The sequence below is a fragment of the Tupaia chinensis genome, unplaced genomic scaffold (genome assembly GCF_000334495.1).
Source record: "Tupaia chinensis unplaced genomic scaffold, TupChi_1.0 Scaffold000272_1, whole genome shotgun sequence".
NCBI lineage: Eukaryota > Metazoa > Chordata > Mammalia > Scandentia > Tupaiidae > Tupaia > Tupaia belangeri.
In genome coordinates this window covers 1637149-1663670 of record NW_006159754.1, presented here as the reverse complement: position 1 = coordinate 1663670, position 26522 = coordinate 1637149, and the positions used below count along the sequence as shown (strand labels likewise).

At 40.2% G+C, this 26522-nt stretch overlaps 1 protein-coding gene across 1 annotated transcript; it reads right to left on the bottom strand.

Annotated features, from left to right (window-relative positions):
• Positions 1 to 148: 148 nt before the first annotated feature.
• SELENOT (selenoprotein T) lies at positions 149 to 25722 on the bottom strand. The gene is made up of 6 exons (XM_014588286.2): positions 25513 to 25722; positions 5615 to 5725; positions 4749 to 4875; positions 2427 to 2514; positions 1053 to 1206; positions 149 to 542 (listed from the first exon to the last, which is right to left on the bottom strand). The coding sequence occupies exons 1-5, from the start codon at positions 25647 to 25649 to the stop codon at positions 1082 to 1084; spliced, it is 588 nt and encodes a 195-aa protein (XP_014443772.1). The 5' UTR covers positions 25650 to 25722; the 3' UTR covers positions 149 to 542; positions 1053 to 1081.
• Between the last annotated feature and the right edge of the window lie 800 nt (positions 25723 to 26522).

Here is a 26522-nt window from a genome sequence, read left to right as displayed (position 1 = left end):
GGTAGAGTACTCTGGATATAGGATTTCCCCCCATAATCTTGTATAATGCACTGTTTACAATCTGCAGTATTCATAAATTGGACATGGCCAAATTAGAGATGTCTGATATACTCTTACAAAGTATTCGGAAACTTCAGCTATATTCCCCAAAAGATCTGATTTTAAACTATAAAAATCAAAACTTCATATAAAAGCGTAACAGATTTAACAGACATCTTTGAAAAAAATTAAATTGTAACTCAATTTTCTAATTTTTCAAATATGACTAAGAAAAAAATTTACAAGTATTAACGTCTATTTTTAAAAAAAGAACTATTAACTGGGTGAATTTTGGGGGAAAAAAGCTATACAGTATTATTGCACTCCATGAATGTGCAGAATTCCAGAATGTGCCAGCACTGAACCACTATCTTGCATTGAGGTTTTCCAAGAGGTACAACGCGCCTGCCAAGGAAGCATCTGGTCTGTACTAACAGCTTGCTGTCTTCAGTACAGGCCTTCATGATGTCAGTCACGCTGCTCTTGCAAAAATCCCTTAATGTCTGAAAAATACACACAAAAAAGAATATTTCAAAAATTACTCTTTTAAAAACTATTTTAGAAAGTCAACTCATGGATCAGAGAAAAACTGAAAACAACCAAGCTATGCAAAAGTAACTAGTACCCATTTTTTCACGTTCACACACTGGCTTCTGAAGTTTCTATATTGAGCATGTTAAAAGAATTTTTTAAAAATAGAATTTGCACTTCTAGGAACTAATTATTTGACGGTAAGGAGAAAATATGTATACATACACTCTAGCATGTATCAACTCTGGCTCTTAAGTAAAAAACAAGGATATTACAGGCCTAATTATCAACCCTGAAGATAAAATTGTTAACAAACTTCAGTTCATTTTGGCAGGCCCTATCTATCTTGGCACGTTTATAAATTTGTATCCGTTTAACTTCTAATTGGAAAATCAAGTAAATACATGTGCTATCAACTAACTTGCTGATTCTTGATCAGAATTAACAGAAATCTAAACATAGCTTTTGTATTAACTACTTACAAAAGAGTTTTCAGTGCTGATAAGTGGGGCTATGATCGATGATGTGGGATTGAATCCATATGCACATTGAGCTTCATTTCATTGTCAAGAATTTGAACAAGTTGCTGCATGGATGGAAGGTGACCAGATTCCAACTTAGACCATACAGGCACATCTACAAGAAAATACATGACAGCCCCCCCAACAAAATTAAAGACGATTCTGTAATAGACATTCATTCCACAAATATTTACTGAGTATCGATGTACACACTGAGGATACAAAAGTGGGCAAAGGAATACAGATTCTCGCTCTTACAGAGTTTATTATACACTGTAATGGGGAAATACCAAAGAACTACATAAAAAGCTACAATTATGCTCTAGAATTAAAACTAGTGCTAAGGTGTTATGAGAGGCCTATACATAAGCCTCCACTGCCAATTAGACAGAGAAGTCATGTCATTTAAATTGAGATCTAGAAAAAGTACCATGTACAGTGGTGGTTCTCGGGAGGAGAAAGCCTTTGAGGCAGAGAGCATACTAGCATGAAGTCTGGAAAGGAGCGTGAAACATTAAAGTGACAGAATCTGGACAGAAAGTAGTCAGTGGTACAAGGAAGCTGCAAAGTACAGAGGGACTAGACTGGGGTCCACAAACTGTAATGGACCAGAATTTCCGGCTAGCGAAGACTGTCTGCCACAGCTATTCAACTTATAGTCAAAAAGTAGCTGTAGAAAATATATAAATGAATGAGTCTGGTTGTGTTCCAATTAAACTTTATGGGCCAGCCGATGGTTAAGGCAGCTGAAGCCTACATGAGCCAACTTTGTGGTTCATGTTCTGGACCCAGCGGCTTGAAAAACACTGGACACAGCAGCTTGAAAAACACCAGGTGCTTGTGTGTGCACACCCAAAATCTCAAGAGGAGCATGGAGGGGACTTGCAGTGCGGCCATTTCCCCTGGGAAGGGAGTTCTCACCCCTCTCCCACCTGATCTCTGTCTCTCCAGCGAGCACACACAACCTATAGCAAAACTGGAAGAAAAAAAGTTTATTTCAGGCTCCTAGATATAACACTTAGAAGAGATAGCCCTCTAGAACTATACATTCAAGAATCATCATTTTTAAAGCCATGAGAGTAGATGAGGACCACAGAGAAGATTTATCACAGGAAAGCCAACATCAAAGAATTCCAGAATGTGAAAAGCATGTAGAGGTAAAGTCAGGATAAGGTGAAACTGTCTAAATTCTTCTACTTCTCATATTTTAAAATTTATTTCAAATAAACATCTTTCACACGAATATTCAATTTCTTCTATGAAAAACAGAAAAGCCTGAGGCTCATTATAAATTATTTACAGTTTGCCACAAGAGGTAAACCACTCAGAACCTACCATTTAAAGTTATCTCAAATGCACCTGTTGACATACACTGGTTCTCAATCATGTTGCTCAGGAAGAAAACCATCATACATGCATAGACCTAAAAGAAAACAGAATTAAGGACAACTGTCATTTTGAAATCAAACATGACAATTTAAGCCACTGGGTTTTTGTTTTTGAATATAGAGCCTCACTCTTTGTTAAATGCTCTTTTTAAATCCACTGTAAAGGTTCTATACAAGCTATTACTGCTATCCCATATGTTCAGGTAACACATGCAGAATGAGAAAAATGGCAGTATGAATTCACAGCTCCATACACAGAGAAGAACTTATATGTGATATTCATAATGTAAACAGAATTTCTAGATGACCTCTTAACAAGTTAAACATGAGAATACCTGCATAAAAAGGGTTCATTTTACATTTTTATAATTTATGAATTCCTAAGAGACTAGTGATGCAACAATCAGCAACTACATGTATTCAATACAACCTGTTCACATTCCAAACAAATCATTTTGAGTCAAACTAACCTAGATTAAAAATCGGTGGCATATTAAGGTATATTCATCCACCATTTGAAGGCAAATCTATACTGTCCCAAAAGAGACTAGAAGCTCCTTGATGAACAGAAAGGTTTTATTTTATCAAAAGCACCGAACTAGAAGTAGAATGTAATGAGAATGCCAACTCACAGTGAACTGCCTCAGAAATGAAGCAAATGTTCACAGCAGATGAGAAACAGCTTTCCCTCCTGAGCTACACAAGATTTTATTTCAGAGGGATAATCCTAGCACTGGAAACCTAAGTCTACCCTCACTTGAACAGTACTCAGGAACTGTGTGGCGCTATAGCTTCCAGTACATTTCTCTTCCACAGTAGATCTATAGTACACATGTTTATGAAGTAAAATCCACTGAAGTTAATTTGAAATCAATTAATAAATGTAACACAAAACAGAAGTCAACAAGTGGCATCGCTGTTAAGGTGCTGGAGTCCCACATGGCTAACAGGGGTTCAAGTCCCGAACCTGGCAATGTGAAAACCAAGCTGGACACATGTGAGTGAGTGCATGCTCAAAATCCCAAGAAGGAAAGAGAGGAAAAAAGATTGCCATGTGGCAACCTCCTGGGGGGTGAGGGGGAGTGATTTCTCACTTTCCCTCTCACAGTCTCTTTCTCTCTCTTTCTCTGTCATGTGCCCTATGGCAAAAAACTTTTAAAAAACACACACGCAAAAGGTTAACAATAAGTACTCAACTTCCAATCCTTAATTCCTTACAAATCAACATCTTGTTAATAACAGGGTAGAGACACACTTCAATTAGAGATAGCACCTGAGGATGTTTACATTAAAAAGTCTTGTCTGTTATTAGAAATAAATGGTCCCCCCCACCCCCCGCCAAAAAAAAAGTGCACCTCATGTAGGTGTCTGCTAAAGGCCATCTCACCCTGAAACTAAACAAGACCAGATGGGGCTCCAAAAGAGAATACTCAATAGGAGGAAGCCCAAGCAATCCCACTGACCGGAGATAAAACTTCAGACCCATCTGACAGAACAGTAGATGCCGCAGAAAAAAATGTGCAGTAAAACAGATGAAAATAAGAGTGGTCTAGAGGGGCTGGCAGGTGGCGGTGATTAAAGACATTGGACTCCCGTGTAGTTGACTAAGGTTCAAGTTTCAGACCTGGCAGCTCGCTTTCTCACTTTCTCTCTCTGTCTTTCTCTAGTCAAATTAAAACAAATAATAATAATAATAAATAAAGTTAAATAAATAATTCCTTTAAAAGAAAAAGCAGTGTTCTAGAAAGAATGTATGCCACGGAAAGACCCTACAAAGAGGGGGGGAAAGGCACAAGATTCTTCAGCATATTTATTTTGATTCTTTTAGGGAGTTTGTCAAAGAGATCCCACTGAACAGAAAAGTTAAAGAACAAATAACTAGAGAGGAGTTTTGATAAAATGAATGGAAACACCTCTTTAATGTGAATTTACCATTAACACCACATTAGTATAAAAGGCTTATATTATAAATGCATTATGCTTTGTTGTTCATTATTTGACATAAGTTAAACATAGAAAATCAGGTAAAAAATTATTCTCTGCCCATAGCCTACTAAATATTTCCCTATCCCTCAAGAGTAGAAAGCTAAGATCTAATCATTCTTATTATGGAAACTAATGTTAAAGGGACTTACCCGGAGATTCAAAAGTGATATAATTTGAAATACATATAAACAAGGGAATTAGTAAAAAGTATTTAAAAATCCTTTAAAATCTTTGCATTGACAACCTAAAAACCTAGAGTTACCAAAGCCAGTAAGTGACATACCTTATTTTCTTGGCCCCACTGCCAGATGCTAGGAGCTTGCATGCCAAAGAAAGCAAAAGGATCCTTGCCCACAATTATTAAGCCTATTAATACTAATTTGAAGACTGACAGGAAAGATGCTATGTGTCTGTCAAAAGAAGAGAAACAAATACATCAAAAGCCACAATTTTTCATTTGCTTTTAAAATTTGATAATTCAAGTATGTGAATTCATATATCTATCTATCTATCTATCTATCTATCTATATGTATAATATACACATTTTCTATAAAGAAAATCTAAAACATACTACATGTAGAACAGATAGCAACTAAAGTTTATTGTGCAATTTTACATCAATCAAAAAATTTAACATAAGATCATATGGAATATCATTATTTTAAGTTAGTATAGAATTTAATACCACTGACTTTCTTTTTTGTTTGTGTTTGTTTTTAATTTGCCAGAGAGCTCATATACCTGCTGGATAAAGACCGAGAGATGGAAAGCAAGAAAGTACCTACCATGGGGAATGGTCAGATTGCAATCGCTTCTCCTCCATTCCTTCCTACTTTGGGGATTTGGGGCACAAAAAACGTGCGCCCAACCTGATTTTCAAGCCACCCGGTTCAGGACTTTACAGTCACCTAAGTGGGACCCAGTCGCCTTAACTACTAGGCTGTCAGCTGAACCAATACCACTGACTTTCTATAAAAATTTAGGAGTTCTTGGTCTGTTTTCACCTCTAAAATGACCCTATTTATTCTTATAGAAAAAAGCTTTCTAAATTTGAGCCAAACAAACTTGCTATTTATAAAGCAGTATTGTTTTTAAAACCTTGTAAAGCAACTGAATTGTTTCCTTTTCCATTACTGAAATTTACTTACCTATATATTGGCTGAGGAAGGTAATTCTCTCCTTCAATGCGGATGTCTGGGTACCGCTGGCTGATAACCCGCATGTACTCCTCAAACACCCGCCTATATCCTCAGGAAACACTGCAGAAAGATTAAAATGTTTCCATTAAGTTGTTTAGAATGTACCAAGATTTATTTCAGTTAGGCAAAGCCTAAAAATTGTTACCTAGATTAAAATGTTTTTTCAAGATCAGTCACAAATCAGTAATTATTTACCAAGATGACCAATATGTAGAGATTTTTTATAAATCTCACATATTTAGATGACCTTCCATTCAAATAAATCCTTCCATTAAAACATTGGCCTTTGCAGGTATTGGACAAGAGCAAACATGGGGGGTCTTCAAAGAGTTCATGAAAAATGTATTATGAGAAAAATATGCTTGGATTTCAGAAGTTTTTTGCACAGTACTCGTTCTTTAATTGCATTTTTCATGAAATTCTTGAAATGCAATCTTTTCTCCTCCATTTCTCCATCCTGCTGGGATTTGGAGCATGTGCATACACACACACACACGCACACACACACGGCCCAAGGTTATTTTTCAAGTTGTGGGGGTTGAGATTCCAACTTAATGATCAGTGTAGGTTCTGGCTCACTAAATATTAGGCCATGGGGCCAGTCCAGATGGCAGCGTTATCTTGAGGTCTCAAGTTGATTTTACTTTTTTTTTCTTTTTTTGGGGTGATGATGGCTTGCATAAACACTCAAATGGAAAAAGTTCTTATTCACATGAAATGAGGACTTTCAAATTTGGGACAAAAGAGGAATGCTTAAAATAAAAAAAAAAAAAAAGGGACCGGCGAGTGGCATGGTAGTTAAGGACGTTGGACTACCATGTGGCCAACTGTGGTTCGAGTCCCAGACCTGGTGGTTTGCTTTATCACTCTCTCCCAGTATATCTCTCTCACTCTTGTTCTCACTCTGTCCCTCTCTGGTCAAATTAAAAATAAATAAATAAAGTTGAATAAAATAATTCTAAAAAAAAAAAACAAGAGGCCAGCAGATAGCATAGTGGTTACATTGTTGGACTTGCTTGCAGTTCAAGTCCAGGACCCGGTGGCTTGAAAAATCACATGGGTACGTGCGTGTCCATGCCCAAAACCCCGAGAGGAGAATGGAGGAGAAGGGATTGCAGAGTAGTCATCCCCCCAGGGGATGATTTCTCATTTTCCCTCTCACTGTCTGTCTCTCCCCAACAGTGCACATGACCTAAGGTAAAAAAAAAACTCTTAAACAAAAAAAACCATGAAGCTCTTATTCTTACTGCCACTCTTCCATCACTGAGCAAACTTGTTCATTTCATCACAGTAAGAACTTAAACTCTTAAATCCCTTTTAATTCGAAAATTTGATTCCACTTTGCAAATGAAAATGAAGACTGGGAAGATAATTTCTGGCACTATGATAGAAAATCCTAATCCCTTCCGTGGAAAGTCAGCCTCACCCTATCTTCTCCATTAAATTCTCTGAACAACTCTCCTTCAGCAAGAAAAGAAAAACATACCACCAGAATGCATCTACAGAGGAAAAAGGTGGCACCACCATACCCACAGTAGAACCTATAAATCAATATACAAGTGTTACTGAAGTGCCTTTACTATGTTCTAAGCTAGGGAGCACACACAGACCATCAAGCAATGACGGTGCCATATGGTGCAGAAGCGGTAGGGTCAGTAATTGAGTTACAGTGGAGTAAAAGGTGCCAGCTTTGTCAATCAAGACAAAACAATACCAACCACCACCGTCAACTAAGAACAGAACAGTTTATACCTGATAGTACAAAACAGTCCAAATATTAATAAATTTTAATTTCTTTTTGAGAGGTTTTCGCTATAGGGCGCGTGAGCTTGCCAGACAGACAGAGACAGACATAGAGACAGAAAGCGAGAAGTCACCCCCCAGGGGGGATGGTCACGCTGCAATCCCTTCTCCTCCATTCTCCTCTCGGGATCTTGGGCAAGCACGCACACATGCCCGGCATGAGTTCTAAGCCACCGGGTCCGGGATGTGAACCGCGGTCGACTACATGGGAATCCAGCGACACAGCCATTATGCTAACTGCTGGTTCCCAATAAATTTTAATTTAAGAAAAACTTTTCAAAAGAAGAAAAAAGGGAGAAATTCACCAGTTTTTTTTTTACAATAAATATTTCTTTGACATTTAGGATGACATTTTTACAAAAGACTGAAGTGTGAAGTTTTTCAAAGCTCTATAGTTAAACAGTTAAGTGAACTTATGAATCTCCAGATATTCTATCTTAATTTAACATCTATCTCTTGCTATTTTACTATTGCCATTGATCAATTTTATAGTCTTTCCCATCAACATTTGAGTTCATATTACTAATATGATTTCAAAATTACAGAAGAGTTGTATGAATAGCATAAAGATCTTATATAAACACGCTGCCTAGATTCATCAAGTGTTAGTATTCTGCAAGTCTGTAAGAAATGTTTAATGTTGCTTTTGTTCTGAAGATAGAACAACAACAAAAAAATCTAGATAACCTAGAAGCTTTTTTTTAAGAAAGATTTTTGTTATAGGGTGTGTGCACTAGCCAGAGAGTAAAGAGAGATAAAGATACAGAAAGTGAGAAATCACCCCTCAGAGGGTGCTTTCCTTCTCCATTCTCCTCTCGGGACTTTGGGTACACATGTACACACATCCGGCATGAGTTTCAAGTCACCAAGTCCAGGACTCAAACTGCGGTCGACTACGTGGGAGTCCAGTGATACAACCTAACCATTATGCCACCTGCTGGTCCCTAAGCCTATCTTAAAAGCAGAAAATGTCAACAGATTTATGACCAAGTTTGCAATGGTACTGTTAATGGAATTAATTATCTAAAATAACAGTATTTAACTTTTATTACAATATTGAGAGACTTAGCTAATTAAATAGAAATTCCTTTTCCACAGCTGAAGGAAAAAATAAATCCAGAAAGATTAAGTGACATTTCTTTTTATTTTTATTTATTTATTTTTTTGAGAGGTTTCTGCCATAGGGTGTGTGCACTCACCAGAAAGACAGAGACAGAAATAGAAAGCAAGAAATCACCCCGCAGGGGGATGATCACACAGCAATCCCTTCTCCTCCATTCTCCTCTCGGGATCTTGGGCACATACGCACCTGGCGTGAGTTTAAGTCACCGCATCCAAGACTCGAACCATGGTCAAACACATGGGAGTCTGGTGGCTAAAAGGACCCACATGACTGATCATGCAGTTCAAAACACAATGGGTGCATACGTGCATGCTCTGAACTCCTGAAAGGATGGAGAAATGGAGGAGGAGGTACAACCATGGAGGTGCTCTGTCCTCCCTCTGTATCTCTCTGGAGGACGCTTGTACCTTCTGGCAAATTTAAAACAAACAAACAAACAAAAGATAAGCAAAAAAAGATGCACATAACCAAACTAAGTTGATTAAAATAACAAAAGCTAAACCGTTGGGGTTGATGCAAATTTTAACAAAATTGGTCTTTTAACTAAGGATAAAAGAGATGAACAAAACAGGCTTATCACTTCCAGTTTTTATTTCTCTTCTAACTTACCCAACAGGGAAGCAATATTAAAATGCATTAAATATCTATGTCCTAAAACAAAATACCTTGCTAGCTGTGTTCTTATTTAACCTTCAAGACAATCCTATGAAGCTTTATCTTCCCCACTTTGAGACTGAGCACTGCTAATGGTCATATGGTTAGCAGGTGGCAAAGAGGGGGGATGGTCACGCTGCAATCCCTTCTCCTCCATTCTCCTCTCGGGATCTTGGGCAAGCACGCACACATGCCCGGCATGAGTTCTAAGCCACCGGGTCCGGGATGTGAACCGCGGTCGACTACATGGGAATCCAGCGACACAGCCATTATGCTAACTGCTGGTTCCCAATAAATTTTAATTTAAGAAAAACTTTTCAAAAGAAGAAAAAAGGGAGAAATTCACCAGTTTTTTTTTTACAATAAATATTTCTTTGACATTTAGGATGACATTTTTACAAAAGACTGAAGTGTGAAGTTTTTCAAAGCTCTATAGTTAAACAGTTAAGTGAACTTATGAATCTCCAGATATTCTATCTTAATTTAACATCTATCTCTTGCTATTTTACTATTGCCATTGATCAATTTTATAGTCTTTCCCATCAACATTTGAGTTCATATTACTAATATGATTTCAAAATTACAGAAGAGTTGTATGAATAGCATAAAGATCTTATATAAACACGCTGCCTAGATTCATCAAGTGTTAGTATTCTGCAAGTCTGTAAGAAATGTTTAATGTTGCTTTTGTTCTGAAGATAGAACAACAACAAAAAAATCTAGATAACCTAGAAGCTTTTTTTTAAGAAAGATTTTTGTTATAGGGTGTGTGCACTAGCCAGAGAGTAAAGAGAGATAAAGATACAGAAAGTGAGAAATCACCCCTCAGAGGGTGCTTTCCTTCTCCATTCTCCTCTCGGGACTTTGGGTACACATGTACACACATCCGGCATGAGTTTCAAGTCACCAAGTCCAGGACTCAAACTGCGGTCGACTACGTGGGAGTCCAGTGATACAACCTAACCATTATGCCACCTGCTGGTCCCTAAGCCTATCTTAAAAGCAGAAAATGTCAACAGATTTATGACCAAGTTTGCAATGGTACTGTTAATGGAATTAATTATCTAAAATAACAGTATTTAACTTTTATTACAATATTGAGAGACTTAGCTAATTAAATAGAAATTCCTTTTCCACAGCTGAAGGAAAAAATAAATCCAGAAAGATTAAGTGACATTTCTTTTTATTTTTATTTATTTATTTTTTTGAGAGGTTTCTGCCATAGGGTGTGTGCACTCACCAGAAAGACAGAGACAGAAATAGAAAGCAAGAAATCACCCCGCAGGGGGATGATCACACAGCAATCCCTTCTCCTCCATTCTCCTCTCGGGATCTTGGGCACATACGCACCTGGCGTGAGTTTAAGTCACCGCATCCAAGACTCGAACCATGGTCAAACACATGGGAGTCTGGTGGCTAAAAGGACCCACATGACTGATCATGCAGTTCAAAACACAATGGGTGCATACGTGCATGCTCTGAACTCCTGAAAGGATGGAGAAATGGAGGAGGAGGTACAACCATGGAGGTGCTCTGTCCTCCCTCTGTATCTCTCTGGAGGACGCTTGTACCTTCTGGCAAATTTAAAACAAACAAACAAACAAAAGATAAGCAAAAAAAGATGCACATAACCAAACTAAGTTGATTAAAATAACAAAAGCTAAACCGTTGGGGTTGATGCAAATTTTAACAAAATTGGTCTTTTAACTAAGGATAAAAGAGATGAACAAAACAGGCTTATCACTTCCAGTTTTTATTTCTCTTCTAACTTACCCAACAGGGAAGCAATATTAAAATGCATTAAATATCTATGTCCTAAAACAAAATACCTTGCTAGCTGTGTTCTTATTTAACCTTCAAGACAATCCTATGAAGCTTTATCTTCCCCACTTTGAGACTGAGCACTGCTAATGGTCATATGGTTAGCAGGTGGCAAAGACAGAATTTGAACCTAAATACTCTAGGCCGCCAAAATTACATAACCCCCCCCCAAAAAAAAGATCCAATAATCATCAAAAGAGGACAAGTAAAAAAACTTCAGATTAGAACAAATGACCAATGTTGGGACCAGCAGTTAGCATAATGGCTATGTCGATGGCCTTCTATGTAGTTGACCGCGGTTCGAGTCCCGAACCTGGTGGCTTAAACTCACGCCGGGCGCGTGTGCGTGCGTGCCCAAGATCCCGAGAGGAGAATGGAGGAGAAGGGAATGTGGCGTGGCCATCCCCCCTGGGGCGTGATTTCTCACTTTCTGTCTCTCTGTCTCTCTCTGTCTGTCTGGCGAGCACACGTGCTCTGAGACTGAGCACTGCTAATGGTCATATGGTTAGCAGGTGGCAAAGACAGAATTTGAACCTAAATACTCTAGGCCGCCAAAATTACATAACCCCCCCCCAAAAAAAAGATCCAATAATCATCAAAAGAGGACAAGTAAAAAAACTTCAGATTAGAACAAATGACCAATGTTGGGACCAGCAGTTAGCATAATGGCTATGTCGATGGCCTTCTATGTAGTTGACCGCGGTTCGAGTCCCGAACCTGGTGGCTTAAACTCACGCCGGGCGCGTGTGCGTGCGTGCCCAAGATCCCGAGAGGAGAATGGAGGAGAAGGGAATGTGGCGTGGCCATCCCCCCTGGGGCGTGATTTCTCACTTTCTGTCTCTCTGTCTCTCTCTGTCTGTCTGGCGAGCACACGTGCTCTATAGCAAAAACCTCTCAAAAAAAAAAGACCGATGTAAAAAAAAAAAATTACAACTGATGATACAATAGTACCTTGGAAGGACTGCTAAGCAGTCAGGAAATCAGCTTTCAGCAGCAAGACAAAGGTGAAAACACAGTGTACACTCTCGTGAATGAGTAGGATAAACCCACAAGGCCCAACTCTGCTGGACTCCAGAGATGAAGCATGTGACAGTGATGCATGTATGCAGGTCATTACACCACCACCACCAGAAAAAGATTACTAGCACTTAGATACTTTAAATGAGTAAAATATTTCTTAGTGGCCTTTCCTAAAGGAGATCACATTCTAATTTCAGAGACAAATACACAGCAAACCCTGGGGAACAATTATAAACTTACATGTAAGCAAGCCCATAAAGCAGTGTACAAATTAAGAAACTCAAGTTGAAGAGCAAGGAGAAACTGAATTGTAATTTCACTAGTGTATCTTTTTATCATACTTCTAAAGTCATAAATTATCTGTCTTCTATCCTGTCTAGAAAGTGATCCGTATCCTTTCTCTCCACTGGTAAAATTCAAAATAATAAAACATGGACCCATTATTATTCAAAATAATAAAAGTATATTAATACTGAATTTACTAACCAAGATGCAAACTTGAAGACAAATCAAATATAGGACGACATCCTGAATTGGTAGTGCTGATACTACCAGGCAACCATAAGTAGTTCTGGTCAGTGACACACTAACCAGTTAATTACTTCCCAAATGACCCTCCAGTCAAAGTGAAAAAGCAGGCTACATACACCTGAGATAAAGACTGTTAGGGCCAGCAGGTGGCATGGTGGTTAAGGTGCTAGACTCCCACATGTCTGGCTGCAGTTCGAGTCCTGGATCTAGTGGCTTGCTTTCCTTCCTTCTCTCTCTTTCTCTGGTCAAGTTAAAAATAATAATCATAACAATAAATAAAATTAAATAAAACTTAAAAAAAAAACATTGTCTTGTTTGTAGTATCTTAGGTTTTATACAATCAAACCATAACAAAATTTGTTGAGACACCTTACAAAGTAGGCACTGCAACCATAATTAAAATGTCTGGTTGCAGGGTCTGATGGTTAAGGCAGCTAGATCCCTCATGGCCAACAGCATGGTTTAGAGTCCTGAGCCCTGCAGCTTGAAAAATACACCAGGTGTATGCCCAGAATCTCGAAAGGAGGGGGATGGAGAACAGATTCCAGCATGATCATTCCCCATGAGATATCCTTTCTCCTCCCCACCCTCCCAATTCTATGGTTAGGGCATGACCTAGCCACCCCCCTCAAGCCTCCATTTTCATTCTCATAATCTCTCATACCATTTACTCTCTGCTTCTCATTTTTCCTACCAAAATTACCTTATTTATTTTTAATTAATTATTTTACTTTATTTTATTTTATTTATTCATTCATTTTATATTAAATTGACCAGAGAGAGAGAGATAAAGAGGAAAAATGAGAAAGCAAGCCACCAGGAATAGGACTCGAACCATGGTTGGCCATGTGGGAGTGTCCAGCACCTTAACCACCATGCCATCTGCTGGTCCCAAAATTACCTTTTGAAAATAGGATAAGTAGTAAGAGCATGTCAGGGTTTCAAGGCAGCCCGCACAACACATTCTTTAGCCCTACCTGCAGGCATGGAGGCCAGGTCAAAGTTTTACATGTGTCACGTTCTATATATCACAGCTACCAAGCTGTGGCAGAAACCAACCAGGAAAAAACTTACCAGGAAGGAACTGCATTAGGAACTAGTGATCTACACTTGGGTTAGGAATAAGGGGGGTAGGGGGTGATAGGTTATCACAGGGTCAACCACAGCAGACTACTACAGGGTGTACTCATTTTTCAACAAATATTGACCAATGACACATACTGGCTAGCCTCCAGAGTTGAAACATCAAGCAAAAATGACGAAAATCTATACTTTTTTTGGCTCGGGTGACATTTTAATGGAGAACATACAATTTGCTAGTTGATAATATCTGAAGCTGCTGCTTTTGTCCTGCTTGAGAAAGGAGAAAAGAACCACCTGAGGCACTACAGAAAGAATGCCACAAGATGAAAAAGCAGAAGTAGCAACCAAAAGACTCAGGATACGAGCCTATATCCAAAAATATCCTGCAATACACAGAACAAAGATGACAGACAAGGCAGGAGTACAAGAAAATTCAAAACCAAAAAGCAAAATTGAGGGCCAGCCCATAGTGCGGTGGTGAAGGTGGCTAGATATCACATAGCTAACTGCACAGACCCACCAGCTTGAGAGACATGCTGGGTTTGTGTGTATGTGTGTCCAAAAGACAAAAAGGAGGGAGAAATGAAGGGGAGATTGCAGAGTGATCACGCCCTTCGGGAGTGGAGAGTGCTTTCTCACTTGCCTTTCTGTCTCTCTCCTGGGAGCACACCTGCTCTCTGATAAAGTTTAAAATAATAATAATAATAATAATACAGTTCTCTAAAATATGTATGTATTTGTGTGTGTGTTTGTTTGTTTATTTATTTTCTTTTGAGGGTCAGTCAGTGGCATGTTGGTTAAGGCAGCTAGAACCCACATGACTGACTGTGTGGCTCAAGTCCTGGACTCAGTGGTTTGAAAAACACACTGGGCACATGTGTGTGCATGCCCCAAATCCTGAGAACTGAATGGAGAAGAGATTGTAGTGTGGTCATCACTTCTGAGGAGCGAAAAGGGGGTGCTTTCTTACCCACCCCACCTCTCTCCAGCAAATGCACATGCCTGATAACAAACAAACAATTTTTTTTAAGAGAGATTTTTGCTATAGGGCACATATACTTGTTAGACAGACAGACAGTGAGAGATTACTTCCTGGGAGTATGGCCATGCTGTAATCTCTTCTCCTCTATTATCCTCTTGGGATTTCGGGCATGTGCACATATGTGCCCAGCAAGACTTTTGAGCCGCCAAGTCAAGGACCCAAAATATGGTCAACTATATGGGAGTCACAAGATGTAACTACTATACACCATCTGCTGGCCCCACCAAAAATGACGAAAATCTATACTTTTTTTGGCTCGGGTGACATTTTAATGGAGAACATACAATTTGCTAGTTGATAATATCTGAAGCTGCTTCTCTTGTCCTGCTTGAGAAAGGAGAAAAGAACCACCTGAGGCACTACAGAAAGAATGCCACAAGATGAAAAAGCAGAAGTAGCAACCAAAAGACTCAGGATACGAGCCTATATCCAAAAATATCCTGCAATACACAGAACAAAGATGACAGACAAGGCAGGAGTACAAGAAAATTCAAAACCAAAAAGCAAAATTGAGGGCCAGCCCATAGTGCGGTGGTGAAGGTGGCTAGATATCACATAGCTAACTGCACAGACCCACCAGCTTGAGAGACATGCTGGGTTTGTGTGTATGTGTGTCCAAAAGACAAAAAGGAGGGAGAAATGAAGGGGAGATTGCAGAGTGATCACGCCCTTCGGGAGTGGAGAGTGCTTTCTCACTTGCCTTTCTGTCTCTCTCCTGGGAGCACACCTGCTCTCTGATAAAGTTTAAAATAATAATAATAATAATAATACAGTTCTCTAAAATATGTATGTATTTGTGTGTGTGTTTGTTTGTTTATTTATTTTCTTTTGAGGGTCAGTCAGTGGCATGTTGGTTAAGGCAGCTAGAACCCACATGACTGACTGTGTGGCTCAAGTCCTGGACTCAGTGGTTTGAAAAACACACTGGGCACATGTGTGTGCATGCCCCAAATCCTGAGAACTGAATGGAGAAGAGATTGTAGTGTGGTCATCACTTCTGAGGAGCGAAAAGGGGGTGCTTTCTTACCCACCCCACCTCTCTCCAGCAAATGCACATGCCTGATAACAAACAAACAATTTTTTTTAAGAGAGATTTTTGCTATAGGGCACATATACTTGTTAGACAGACAGACAGTGAGAGATTACTTCCTGGGAGTATGGCCATGCTGTAATCTCTTCTCCTCTATTATCCTCTTGGGATTTCGGGCATGTGCACATATGTGCCCAGCAAGACTTTTGAGCCGCCAAGTCAAGGACCCAAAATATGGTCAACTATATGGGAGTCACAAGATGTAAACTACTATACACCATCTGCTGGCCCCACAATAAAAATTTGAGGCCCTAGAAAATCAAAACTTCAATGAGATGTGACCTCATATCCATTAGGATGGATATTATCAACAGGACAGAAAACAGATGGTGTGCATGCAGAAAGATTGGAACCTGTATGTACTGTTAGTGGGAATGTAAAATGGTGCAGCCATTATGGAAAAAAGAATGGAGGTTTCTAAAATTACCAAAAGATCAAGCAATTCTACTTCTAGGTATATATCCAAAAGGATTCAAAGCAAGATCTTGAAGAAATACTTACATCCTCATGTTGATCACTGCCATTTTTCCTAATAGCCAAGAGGTGGAAACAACCATGTCCACCAGTGGTGATGAAGAAAGAACACAGACAATGGAATAGTACACTGCCCTAAGAAAAAGAAGTCCTGCCATTTGTAACACGCATGAACCTCAAAAACATTATACTAAGCAATTAAGTAAATGAGTCACAAAAGGACAAACACTATATATGATCCCATGTATGACAAGGTACGTGAAGGGGTCGAAATCACAGAAAGTGAAAGTAGAAAGGTGGCTGCCAAGAGCTGCGGGAAGTGGAGAGAGGAGGACTAGTGTTCGGTGGGTTCAGAGTCTAAGTGTTACAAGGTGACGCAGTCCTGGAGAGCTGCTGCACAGCAGTATGGACAGACCTAACACCAATGAAACATGCACTTTAAAAAAGTATGTTGCGTTGGGGCCAGCAAGTGGCGTGGTGGATAGGGGGGCTGGATTTCCACATGGCCGACCATGGTTCGAGTCTCAGACCTGGTGGCTTGCTTTCTCACTTTCCCTCTCTCACTCTCTCTCTCTCCATGTCTTTCTGGTCAAATTAAAATAAATAAATAAAATGAATGAATAAATAAAATTAAATAAATAATTCTTTAAAAAAAAAGTATGTTGTGTTTTTACCACATTAAAAAAAGAAAAAACATATTTTGAGGCCTTAAAGAAATAGTGGTGTGGTAGAAAACTGAATCAGTCACAGAAGAATAAACAAAAATTATAGAAGATATGAACAAGACCTTAATAGATGGGTCTCAATAGATGGGTCAGATTAATTTTCTTATAGAATTTACCTTCTTTCTGAGAACCCATAAAAAGTTAACAAAAATTGACCATTTATATTAGATCCCAAAGAAAAATAAAAAAGCAGAGGGCCAGCAGGTAGTGTGGAAGTTGAGGTGCTGGATCCCACCTGGCTGGCTGCACTGTTCAAGTCTCAGACCCAGTAGCTTGAAAACCATGCTGGGCGCATGTGCGTGCATGCCCAAAATCCTAAGAAGAGACAAGAAGAGAGGGATTGCAACATGGCCATTCCCCCCAACCCCCAGGGGGTAATTTCTCACTCCTTGCTCCCACCACCACCTCTCCACAGCGAGCAAATGCCATGCCCTATATCACACTCACACGCACAAGCAGAAACAGAAAATGTTACTCTCTGATTAAAATGGAACAAAGTAGAAATTCTTTGCTTTTGTTTTTGCTATAGTGTGTGTGAGCTCGCCAGAGGGAAACAGAGAGAGAAAGTGAGAAATCACCCTCTACAGGGGGTGGCCATGCCACAATACCATCCTTCACTCTACTCTCAGAACTTTGGGCAGGCACACACACCTGCCCAGCATGTTTTTCAAGCCGCTGTGTCCAGGATCTGAACGGAACAGGTAGCCATGTGAGACCTAGCTGCCTTAACCACCATGCTACCTGGCTGGCCCTAAAACAGAAATTTTTAAAAACCCAATCCAGGGCAGCAGGTGGCATGGTGGTTAAGGCGCTAGACTCCCACATGGCCAATATGATTCCAGTCCCGGACCTGGCGTCTTGCTCTTGCTCTCTCTCTCTCTCTCTCTCTGTCTCCCTCTGATCCAGTTAAAAAATAAATAATACTTACAAAAAAAAAAAAAAAAAAAAAACCCACTCACTCTCGAGCTCTCTTTGGCAGCATATACACATATATGCTAACGCTGAAACAGTACAGAGAACATGGGTAGTGTGACTCCTGTGTAAGAACAGCACTTAAAAACCCAGCTGTAATATTCCAGCAGGAGAACTAACTGTTTCAATTATGTCAAAAAGTTATGTAATAACCTGCTGACATAGTCGCAACATTTTATTACTGTAGTTTTCTATTGACAAGGTATTTGAGAATATTTATCTTGGCAAAGTATTTGGTCGTTGGAAAAGTGATGACATAGTTTTCTGTTTTTCTATGCAAAAATGCGTCATGACTTTTCCGATGACCCAATAATTCTGTAAAAAATGTAGGGCAACATAAATGTTAAGCAATAAGGTGCTATCAAATGAAGGCATACCCACCTACAGAATTCCACGCTCGTTGATACGGATCTGTAGTCACTGACTATATGAAAGATAAACATGTATGTGTGGAGGGAAACACATTTTTTTACAAACACGTAACTTCAAAGTTGTTTATGTAAAAATCACATCATATTATATGGCTCTGTGCAAAGAGTCATCTTGAAGGAGATTCTTTATAGACAGGTATTATATAATACATAAGATGTTTTACTTTCTTCCTTATTATTATTCCTGTTATTACGTAAGAAAAACATTATTTTCATAAGAAAGCTATTTCCATTTCTTTGCAGCTAAAAGTAAAAAAGAAAAGCTTCCAAGGTTGATTTACTAATGTTCTCATCACAGCATTAAAGAAAAAAATGAAAATAACAACACACACTGAAAAATGACAACATACACACTGTGCTAGGTGTTTTGGACCAATGATCTGACTTCAGCCTTCCTCATTTCCTGTTCTCTTCCTTCCTATTGGGTCGTCGGAAGTCATGACACATTTTTATATAGAAAAACAGAAAAATACGTCATGCTTTCCTGACCACTGTACAATGCTAGATCGGGCTTTGTTTACTTACGTTCTTCCCTTTGCTAGTAAAGCTCTTTCTCTATATCCCCTGGTGGGGTTGCCCACACCCTGCGAGATTTCATTTCCTCCTGTGCAAAGCCTTCCAGCTCCCCCGGAGTAAGTAAACCTTTCCTCTGGATTTGTACACTTCTCTATTACAACCTACATTAGAACGTTTAGTCTGTTTTATGGAAAATACTGTTTGTGTCTGTCCCTCCTACCAGACAACTTAAATCTCAAACCTTATTGTTAAGAAAAACAAAACCAAAAACAAAACTCATCTCTTCCTAAAGCTTGAACTCCCCTCCCAGAAAAGGGAAAATAAGTGGTATTGAAAGAAAGAAGAAAATTTTAGAATGTATCTCCATCATTACATGGCCTGACCACCAGTTCATGCTAAAACTTATATAACAAGATTTCTTCTCCACCAGTCCCACGCTGCACTGCACTCACAGTAAGTATGTAAACCAGGACTGAGCTTTTGGAAAGCAGGGAAGGTGACCATCCTAAGAACCAGAGAGCTCCAAGCACATCATGACAGAAGAGAAGATAAGCACTTTTTTTCCTTTGAACCTCCTAACATTGCAAAATAGAATAGGTGAATATCAGAGGTCAATGGAGTGTAACCAACATCCTCAATTTACAGATGAACAAACTGAGAACTAGAAAGACTAAATAAGTGACTGAAAGTCATTCAAAGGGTAAGAGGCAGACTAAATAAGACCTGCAGGTCCAAACAGCTGGTCCTATAAGTAAGCAGTTTCCCCAGTAACTGTAACAGTCTGAATTTATAAGATTATATTGGTATTTCTAAATGATATATTCAACTTGATGTTCTACCACTTATCTTAATGGCAAGTTGTAGGAAACCTTTCAATTTTCTGTAAGAGGAGATAAAACATTTAAAATCATTCAGACATATTTTACCTACATCTGAAAGCTCTGAACTAAGTACTTCATTTATTATTAACTACAAACTGCTGTGTGCAGATATTCGATTAGACACTGTAGCTTTTTTTTTTTTAATGGTAAAAAAACGAACAATGGTGACTAAATACCAAGTAACTATTACGGAATTTAAAAAATCTAATCTACTATTAGGTGCAGCAACCATTTTATGTGTCTCCTAATAACACTCTACTACTGATTATCTGTTTTCTAGATCAATTTCTTACTATTCCTTTGTTTCATTAATTCCAATAAATGTAGTTTCCCAATTTAGCTAAAACAAGACCAAGATGTATCCTATTCTTTCCTTCTACATGATACATAAAATAATGGTGCATCTTACAACCCACTGTTCTAAGTTTGGTGAAATATAGTAACTGTTTTCTAAGGTTCAATTACTGTGGCTGTTTTGGAGAGATGAAAATTTCACTGTGGGAGTTTCCCACTCCTCACAGGGGCTACTATGTCTCTAGCCTTCAAAAGTCAGGATTCCTTCCCTTTCCTACCAGGAAAAAAAAAAAAAAAAAAAAAAGGCCATAAGACTTGTCTCCTTTCGTTGTTTACCATTCCACTGAACTCTGCGGCATCACTCTTGAGCTTCGACCCCTCTGACTTCATGCCGCCTCTCCTTCCCCCAAACATCACTGAGAGCTGCTACATTTATGTCCTAGAGGTCTCTCAAACCTGTCTCTACTTGCTACTTCTACCATTCCCAGCTCGATCATCTCTGCCTGGACCTTAAAAGTGCCCTAAGTGGTTTTTCACCAATTCTCTGTCCCTTGGAATGTCTTTTCCACAAAGAAAACTACAACGTCTGGTCTTTCCTAAGCTCCTCAGCACTGTCTGCCAGACCCTCACGGCACTGTGGCACTTTGGGCTCTGAGATCAGTCGCCCTGAGTTTCTCAAGTAGACAGTGCTCTTTCCTGTCACCATCAGGCCAGTGCACAAGTGATTCCCGCTGTCTGGAAAGTGAGAGCACTTCCTACATACATCTCATCCTTCCGGTCTCAGTGCCAAGTTCATTTCCTCATGGAAACCCTGACTTCCTGACTAGACCGCTCATATCACCATGTAACCTTCTTTCACTGCACTTAACACCATTTTAATTTTACACGTGTAGGAGTGTGACCCATGACACCTTGTGCTCTCCGCTTCCCTAGATCCAGCTGGCAGATTGATTCTGTGAGCTCAGGGCACACATGTTCCCAGCCCAGATGTAGCACCTCTGAAATCCTTTTAAAAGGATATACACTGTTTGTGCCTGTCTCTGTGCTGAGGAGCTTAGGAAAGACCTGCTTGCTTCAGTAGGGGCATCTGGGTGCAGTGGTAGAAGGGGGAGGAGGAAGTGCAGCAGAGCCAGCAGAGCTGTGAGGCCAGTACCCGCATGTGAGTCTGTCTGGTAACAGGCGCCTGTGCAGTACTTCACTGGAGCTCTTACCCGAGCTCCCAGTCTCACCAGCCTACCTTCCACCATGTGTGGTCTCCTCAGATGAAAGGCTGTCTAAGGTCTTGCCTATAAAGTCCTTGAGTGCACTGAATTGAATTCCTTGCACTAAGCAAAGTGCCTGCAGAATAAGTGCTCACGTATTTGTTGAATATGCAGACATCAAGTTGCTGACATAATCTTGTAACTCATAATTTCTCCAGTTTGGCATTTCACTAATCTTGATAAGTATCAACATCCAAATCAGTCTTTCCAAATCAGTCTTAGATCTTCATTTCCTTGCCATCCTACTAAAGCTAAGGCTGAGTCAATATAAATTTGAATAAAAATCTGTTTTTGTAAGAGCTTATTTATCTTTTAAAACTCCATTTAGGAGTTGGCTATCCTGGGTCTGGCATAATGGTTAGGTTGCTGGACTCCCACGAAGTCGACTGCAGTTTGAGTCCCAGACCTAGTGCCTTAAAACTCATGTTGGGTACATATGTGAGCATGCCCAAGATTCCGAGAAGAGAATGGAAAAAGAACTGCTGAGTGACCATCCCCCGTTAGGGGATGATTTCTCGTTCTGTCGCTGTCTCTCCTACACCGTGCACTTGTCTTATAGCAAAAATCTCTCTTAAAAAAAAAAGTAGGCTGTCCTAAAATTATAGCAGTAGATTATTAAGTTAGCAAAAAATGAAAATGCTGCCATATTCTGCTTGTTTTGGAATCTTAACTTCACTTAATCTACTATTCTGAGTAATTCATCAGTCAAATGTTCAAGTATTAACTGTAAAGGGTTGAAGCCACTAATTTCTCTCTCTTGCCTTTTTTAATTTCCAGAAACGCATGCACTCCCCAGAGGGTGAGACAAAAAAAATTCCTCAATGGGGCACGATTAAGCTGTAATTCCTCGTCCTCTACTTCATCCTGTCAGGATTTGGGGCACACATGCACAAGTGCCCTGGGTGTTTTCAAAGTCACCGGGCCTGGATTCGAACTACAGTTGACCATGTGGAATCCAGCTCCCTTAACCACTAGGGTACAGGGCTGCTCCCTCATTAATCTCTTCAAATGGCAATAACTGACTAAACATCATAGATCCGATTGCATGTTGAATCACATACATGGAAAAAAATTAAGTAAGCGTGCATGCCAAACATCATGCCTAATATTAACAATTTGCATGTGAAAATCTAATAATTTGCACATAAAAATTTTAAAAAGGAAAATGTAACACGGAAATTTTTTTTTTTTTTTTGGAGAGGTTTTTGCTATAGGTCGCATGTGCTCTCCAGAAAGACAGAGATTAAGCCACTGGGTCTGGGACTCGAACTGCGGTCAACTACATGGGAGTCCAGCGATATAGCGATTATGCTAACTGCTGGTCCCAACAAGGAAGCTTTAAACTCTGATGAAAGAACTTCTGTTTTTATGTTCAATGTTTAAACATTCAAATAAGCAGGATAATATTCGGTCATTGGGAAAGTCATGACATTATCTTTGTTTTCCTTTACCAAAATGCATCATGACTTTCCCAACAACCCAATATTTTCCCAAATGCAAAATCGATGTCACCAAAATGATCTAATTCCATATTTCAATCAATTGACATTATAAAACAAAGATTCAGATACAAAGAATAATACTGTGCCAATTTTGTTGGCTTCATGGGGTAATCACATCTGTCTTGCTCACCGTGAGGTTTTTCGCTTCTGGCACAAAGTGGGTATTGAATATTTATTGAGAACACGCACAAGAGGAAACTAAGTCTTAAACTATTCTTTTTTTTTTTTTTTGGAGAGATTTTCACTGTAGGGCGCGTGCGCTCGCCAGACAGACAGAGACATAGAGACAGAAAGCGAGAAATCACCCCCCAGGGGGGATGGTCACGCCGCAATCCCTTCTCCTCCATTCTCCTCTCGGGATCTTGGGCACGCACGCACGCGCCCGGCGTGAGTTTTAAGCCACCGGGTCCGGGACACGAACCGCGGTCGACTACGTGGGAGTCCAGCGACATAGCCATTACGCTAACTGCTGGTTCCCTTAAACTATTCTTCATGCTTAACCTCAGCTTCAATCCCATTGTGCATCGGGTTGCTAGGTGATACACTGAGCTACAGTTATTTTTTTTTAAGTATTCATAATAAACGTGAAATAAGGAATAAAATCAAAGGAAAATAAAGGCAAAATAGTTCTCTTTTGATTAATAGGTCTCACTTTTCATGTTAATGAAAATCTACATTTTATAGCGCTGAGATTTTAAAATAAGAAACTCAATATTCACTTTACTATAAACAGATTCATCTCCCGGGGAACAGTAACAAGGAGCTAAGTTTACCTGTAGTTAGCATGGAATATTAATAAAATTATTTCTCATTTACAGATTTTTTAAAACATTGAAATACTTTTATTATGTAATATGCTCAGGATGACTGCAAAAGAAAACTCTTTTTTTGACCTTTGGAATCAGTCTGAACTTTAAAAAAAAATAAGCAAAGAAAAGCTATTAGAAATTCAACTGAAGTACTTTAGGACTTATAAAACGTTTAATTTGAAAGACTGAATTCCCCATCCCTCATTTACCTATTTACTTGATTATGAAAATCTTCAGCAAAAGATGCAAGTGGTAAATTATTGTGACTAGTATTCCATACAAGCAAATATAAAAGAAAAGTTTAAAGCAAAAGTGCAAGAAAGAGATGACAGAGCAGAATTACCTAACTGGAAAAATTGCAGTCTTGTCTTAACCACTTAAATCCAAAAGTACTACACATAATTCTTAACAATCTTCATAGCTTGGTGAAGTAACTACCACTTTCTATTTTTAAAAACTCAGGGGAAAAAGTTAGAATGGTTAAACCACAATCCCATTTGCAGTATTATATTAAAGAGTATATTCCAGGCACGTAGTAAACTATACAGAGAGTTGTGTTTTAAGTCAGGAAGAAATTGCAGTTTTTGGTTTTAACTCCAAAAATAACGACTATCTTCTTTTCTTTTCTGGTACTCTGGCTTAAATGCTCTATATTCAAAAAAAAAAAAAATTTTTTTTTTTGCTTAGTCTCCAAAGATTAAGTGAAAATCTAGTTGCAGAAGTAGAAAATCTAAACTTTAGTATACTTACGTTAATACATAAAGTTTTAAATAACTGATTTGAATTACAGCCAATGCCAATATTCCAAAGTGTCAAATCCCTTAAGATATATACTAATCTATCTTACCCTGATTAAAAGTTATCTTTAGAGGTGTAAGGTTTTCATTTATGCAATTTAAATTTTTTTGTTATTTTTTAAAATAAGCCTTTCAAACCTTCCTCAACCCGTTCTCTCACCCTGTGCAATGCATCACTGCCCTGCTTTGTAATATTTAACTATCAAGCAACAACGAAATCATTTACGGAACGAGGTAGGAAACGGCCCAGTTCTTTCCCTCTTTTTTCTGAATGTGCAAGACACGGGAAAGGTAGAGATGCCAAAACAGGCAGCTCCTGGGAGACGGGTGCAGGGGAACAGCTCCCAGGTGTCTGGGAGCAAACCTTCAAAGTTTAGAAAAGCGACCGTTCCTTTTCTGACACTTTGGAAATAGAGAACTAGGTGTCGGCCTCCCCGGACCCCCTCCCCACGCCCTCCGGCTGTCAGAAGCCCCACGCGCTCACTAAACAGTCACCCCAGCAGTAAAAGGCGCTGGTCGCTCCTGCGTTTCCTCCGACGACCCGAATTAACCTTCTAGACCGGCGGCCAGGTCCACTGGTATAACGCAGCAGGGGGGGAGAGGAAGAAGGAACTGGTGACAAACGTCTGCGGCTTCTCCGCCGACGCTGGGCTACCTTCCCCACCTCCGCAGGCAGCGTGGGGAGTTATGGCGTGACGCCGCCGACCGGTGCTCGGTACTGACAAGTGTCCCCCTCGTCCTCATCTTTCTGCGTTTAACCTTCTCATGCCCTCCTTCCCCATTCCTACCACCCCAGGCCGCGAAAAAAATAAAAAGTGATCGGTTGTAACTGGACGAAGAGAAGGAAGCCTGACCGTCTCGCGAATGGGCCCCAGAGAAAGGCTGCCGAAGGGCGCCGGCTCTGATCGTCACAGCCGCGGAAGATGCAGTCCGCTAGGCCGCAAAGCCGGGGCCTCGCGTAGTGAGCGGTGCCGAGCAGAGACTCGGCAGAACCGCGGGGACGGCGCACATACTCACCAAATCTGGAACTTGAGCAGCGGCCCCGTGGCATACTGCATCTTTAATCTCTTGCTGGGCACCCCGCCCAGGTTGGCCGAGGCCTCACTCCGGACCACCGCCGACGCCGCCACCAGGAAGAGCAGCAGAAGCCTCATCTTAACTGAGCCAGCCACTTCGGCCGCCCTCAGACTGAGACTGCAGCCAGCCCGAAGCCCCGCCGGGTGCTGCTCCCCAATGCGCAAGCGCGATCCGCCAAGGTCGGGCAGGGAAGCAGGAACGCGCCTGCGCAGCCCCGCGCCTGCGCACTCTCTGGGAAGGAGCGCTGACCTGCTTCGCCAGCCTGAGCCGCCACCATCTTGGGTGTGAGCGGAGACTCTGATGGCAACGAGGGAGGTAGAGGGAGCCCGGGAACTGCTAAGGTGTCGGAGGAGCCTGTGAAGTGCCGCCCCGGCAGATCTGGGTTCCACATTCAGTGTTATTCACAGATTTTTTTTTTTTTCTGCCCAAAACACTAAGAACACTTTCCGTGTGACAGCCCTGATTCAGGTGTGGGACATGGGAAAGTCCTGGCCCACTGAAGTTCATGCCCAACTTTTTAGGATGCCCTGCTATGATCTTTTCTTTGATCTTGAAATATTCCTCGTACTGAAAAGAATATTAAAAATAAAATTTAGGGCCAGCCCGATAGGCGGCTAGCTAAGGGAGGAGGCTCTCACATGGCGACCAGGACATCCACGCCCAGCAAATCCCGACAGGTTGGAGAGGTGAAGGAGGGATTGTGGTGCGACCACGCGCCATCGTGGGGCGCTTTCTCCCTCGCTGTCTTTGTCTCGTGTTTCTCTGCCAAGCACAGGCACCCTCTGACTAATAAATACATAATTAATTTTAAAAGCCTTTGGAAAATGTCAAATGTATACAAGAATAGAATAGTTCCTGACTTGGCCCAGCTGAGGTGGCGCAGGCAGAAGGCACTGCAATGCCGGAAGCGATGTGAGAAGGATCTGGGGTCACACCAGGATGACCCTGGC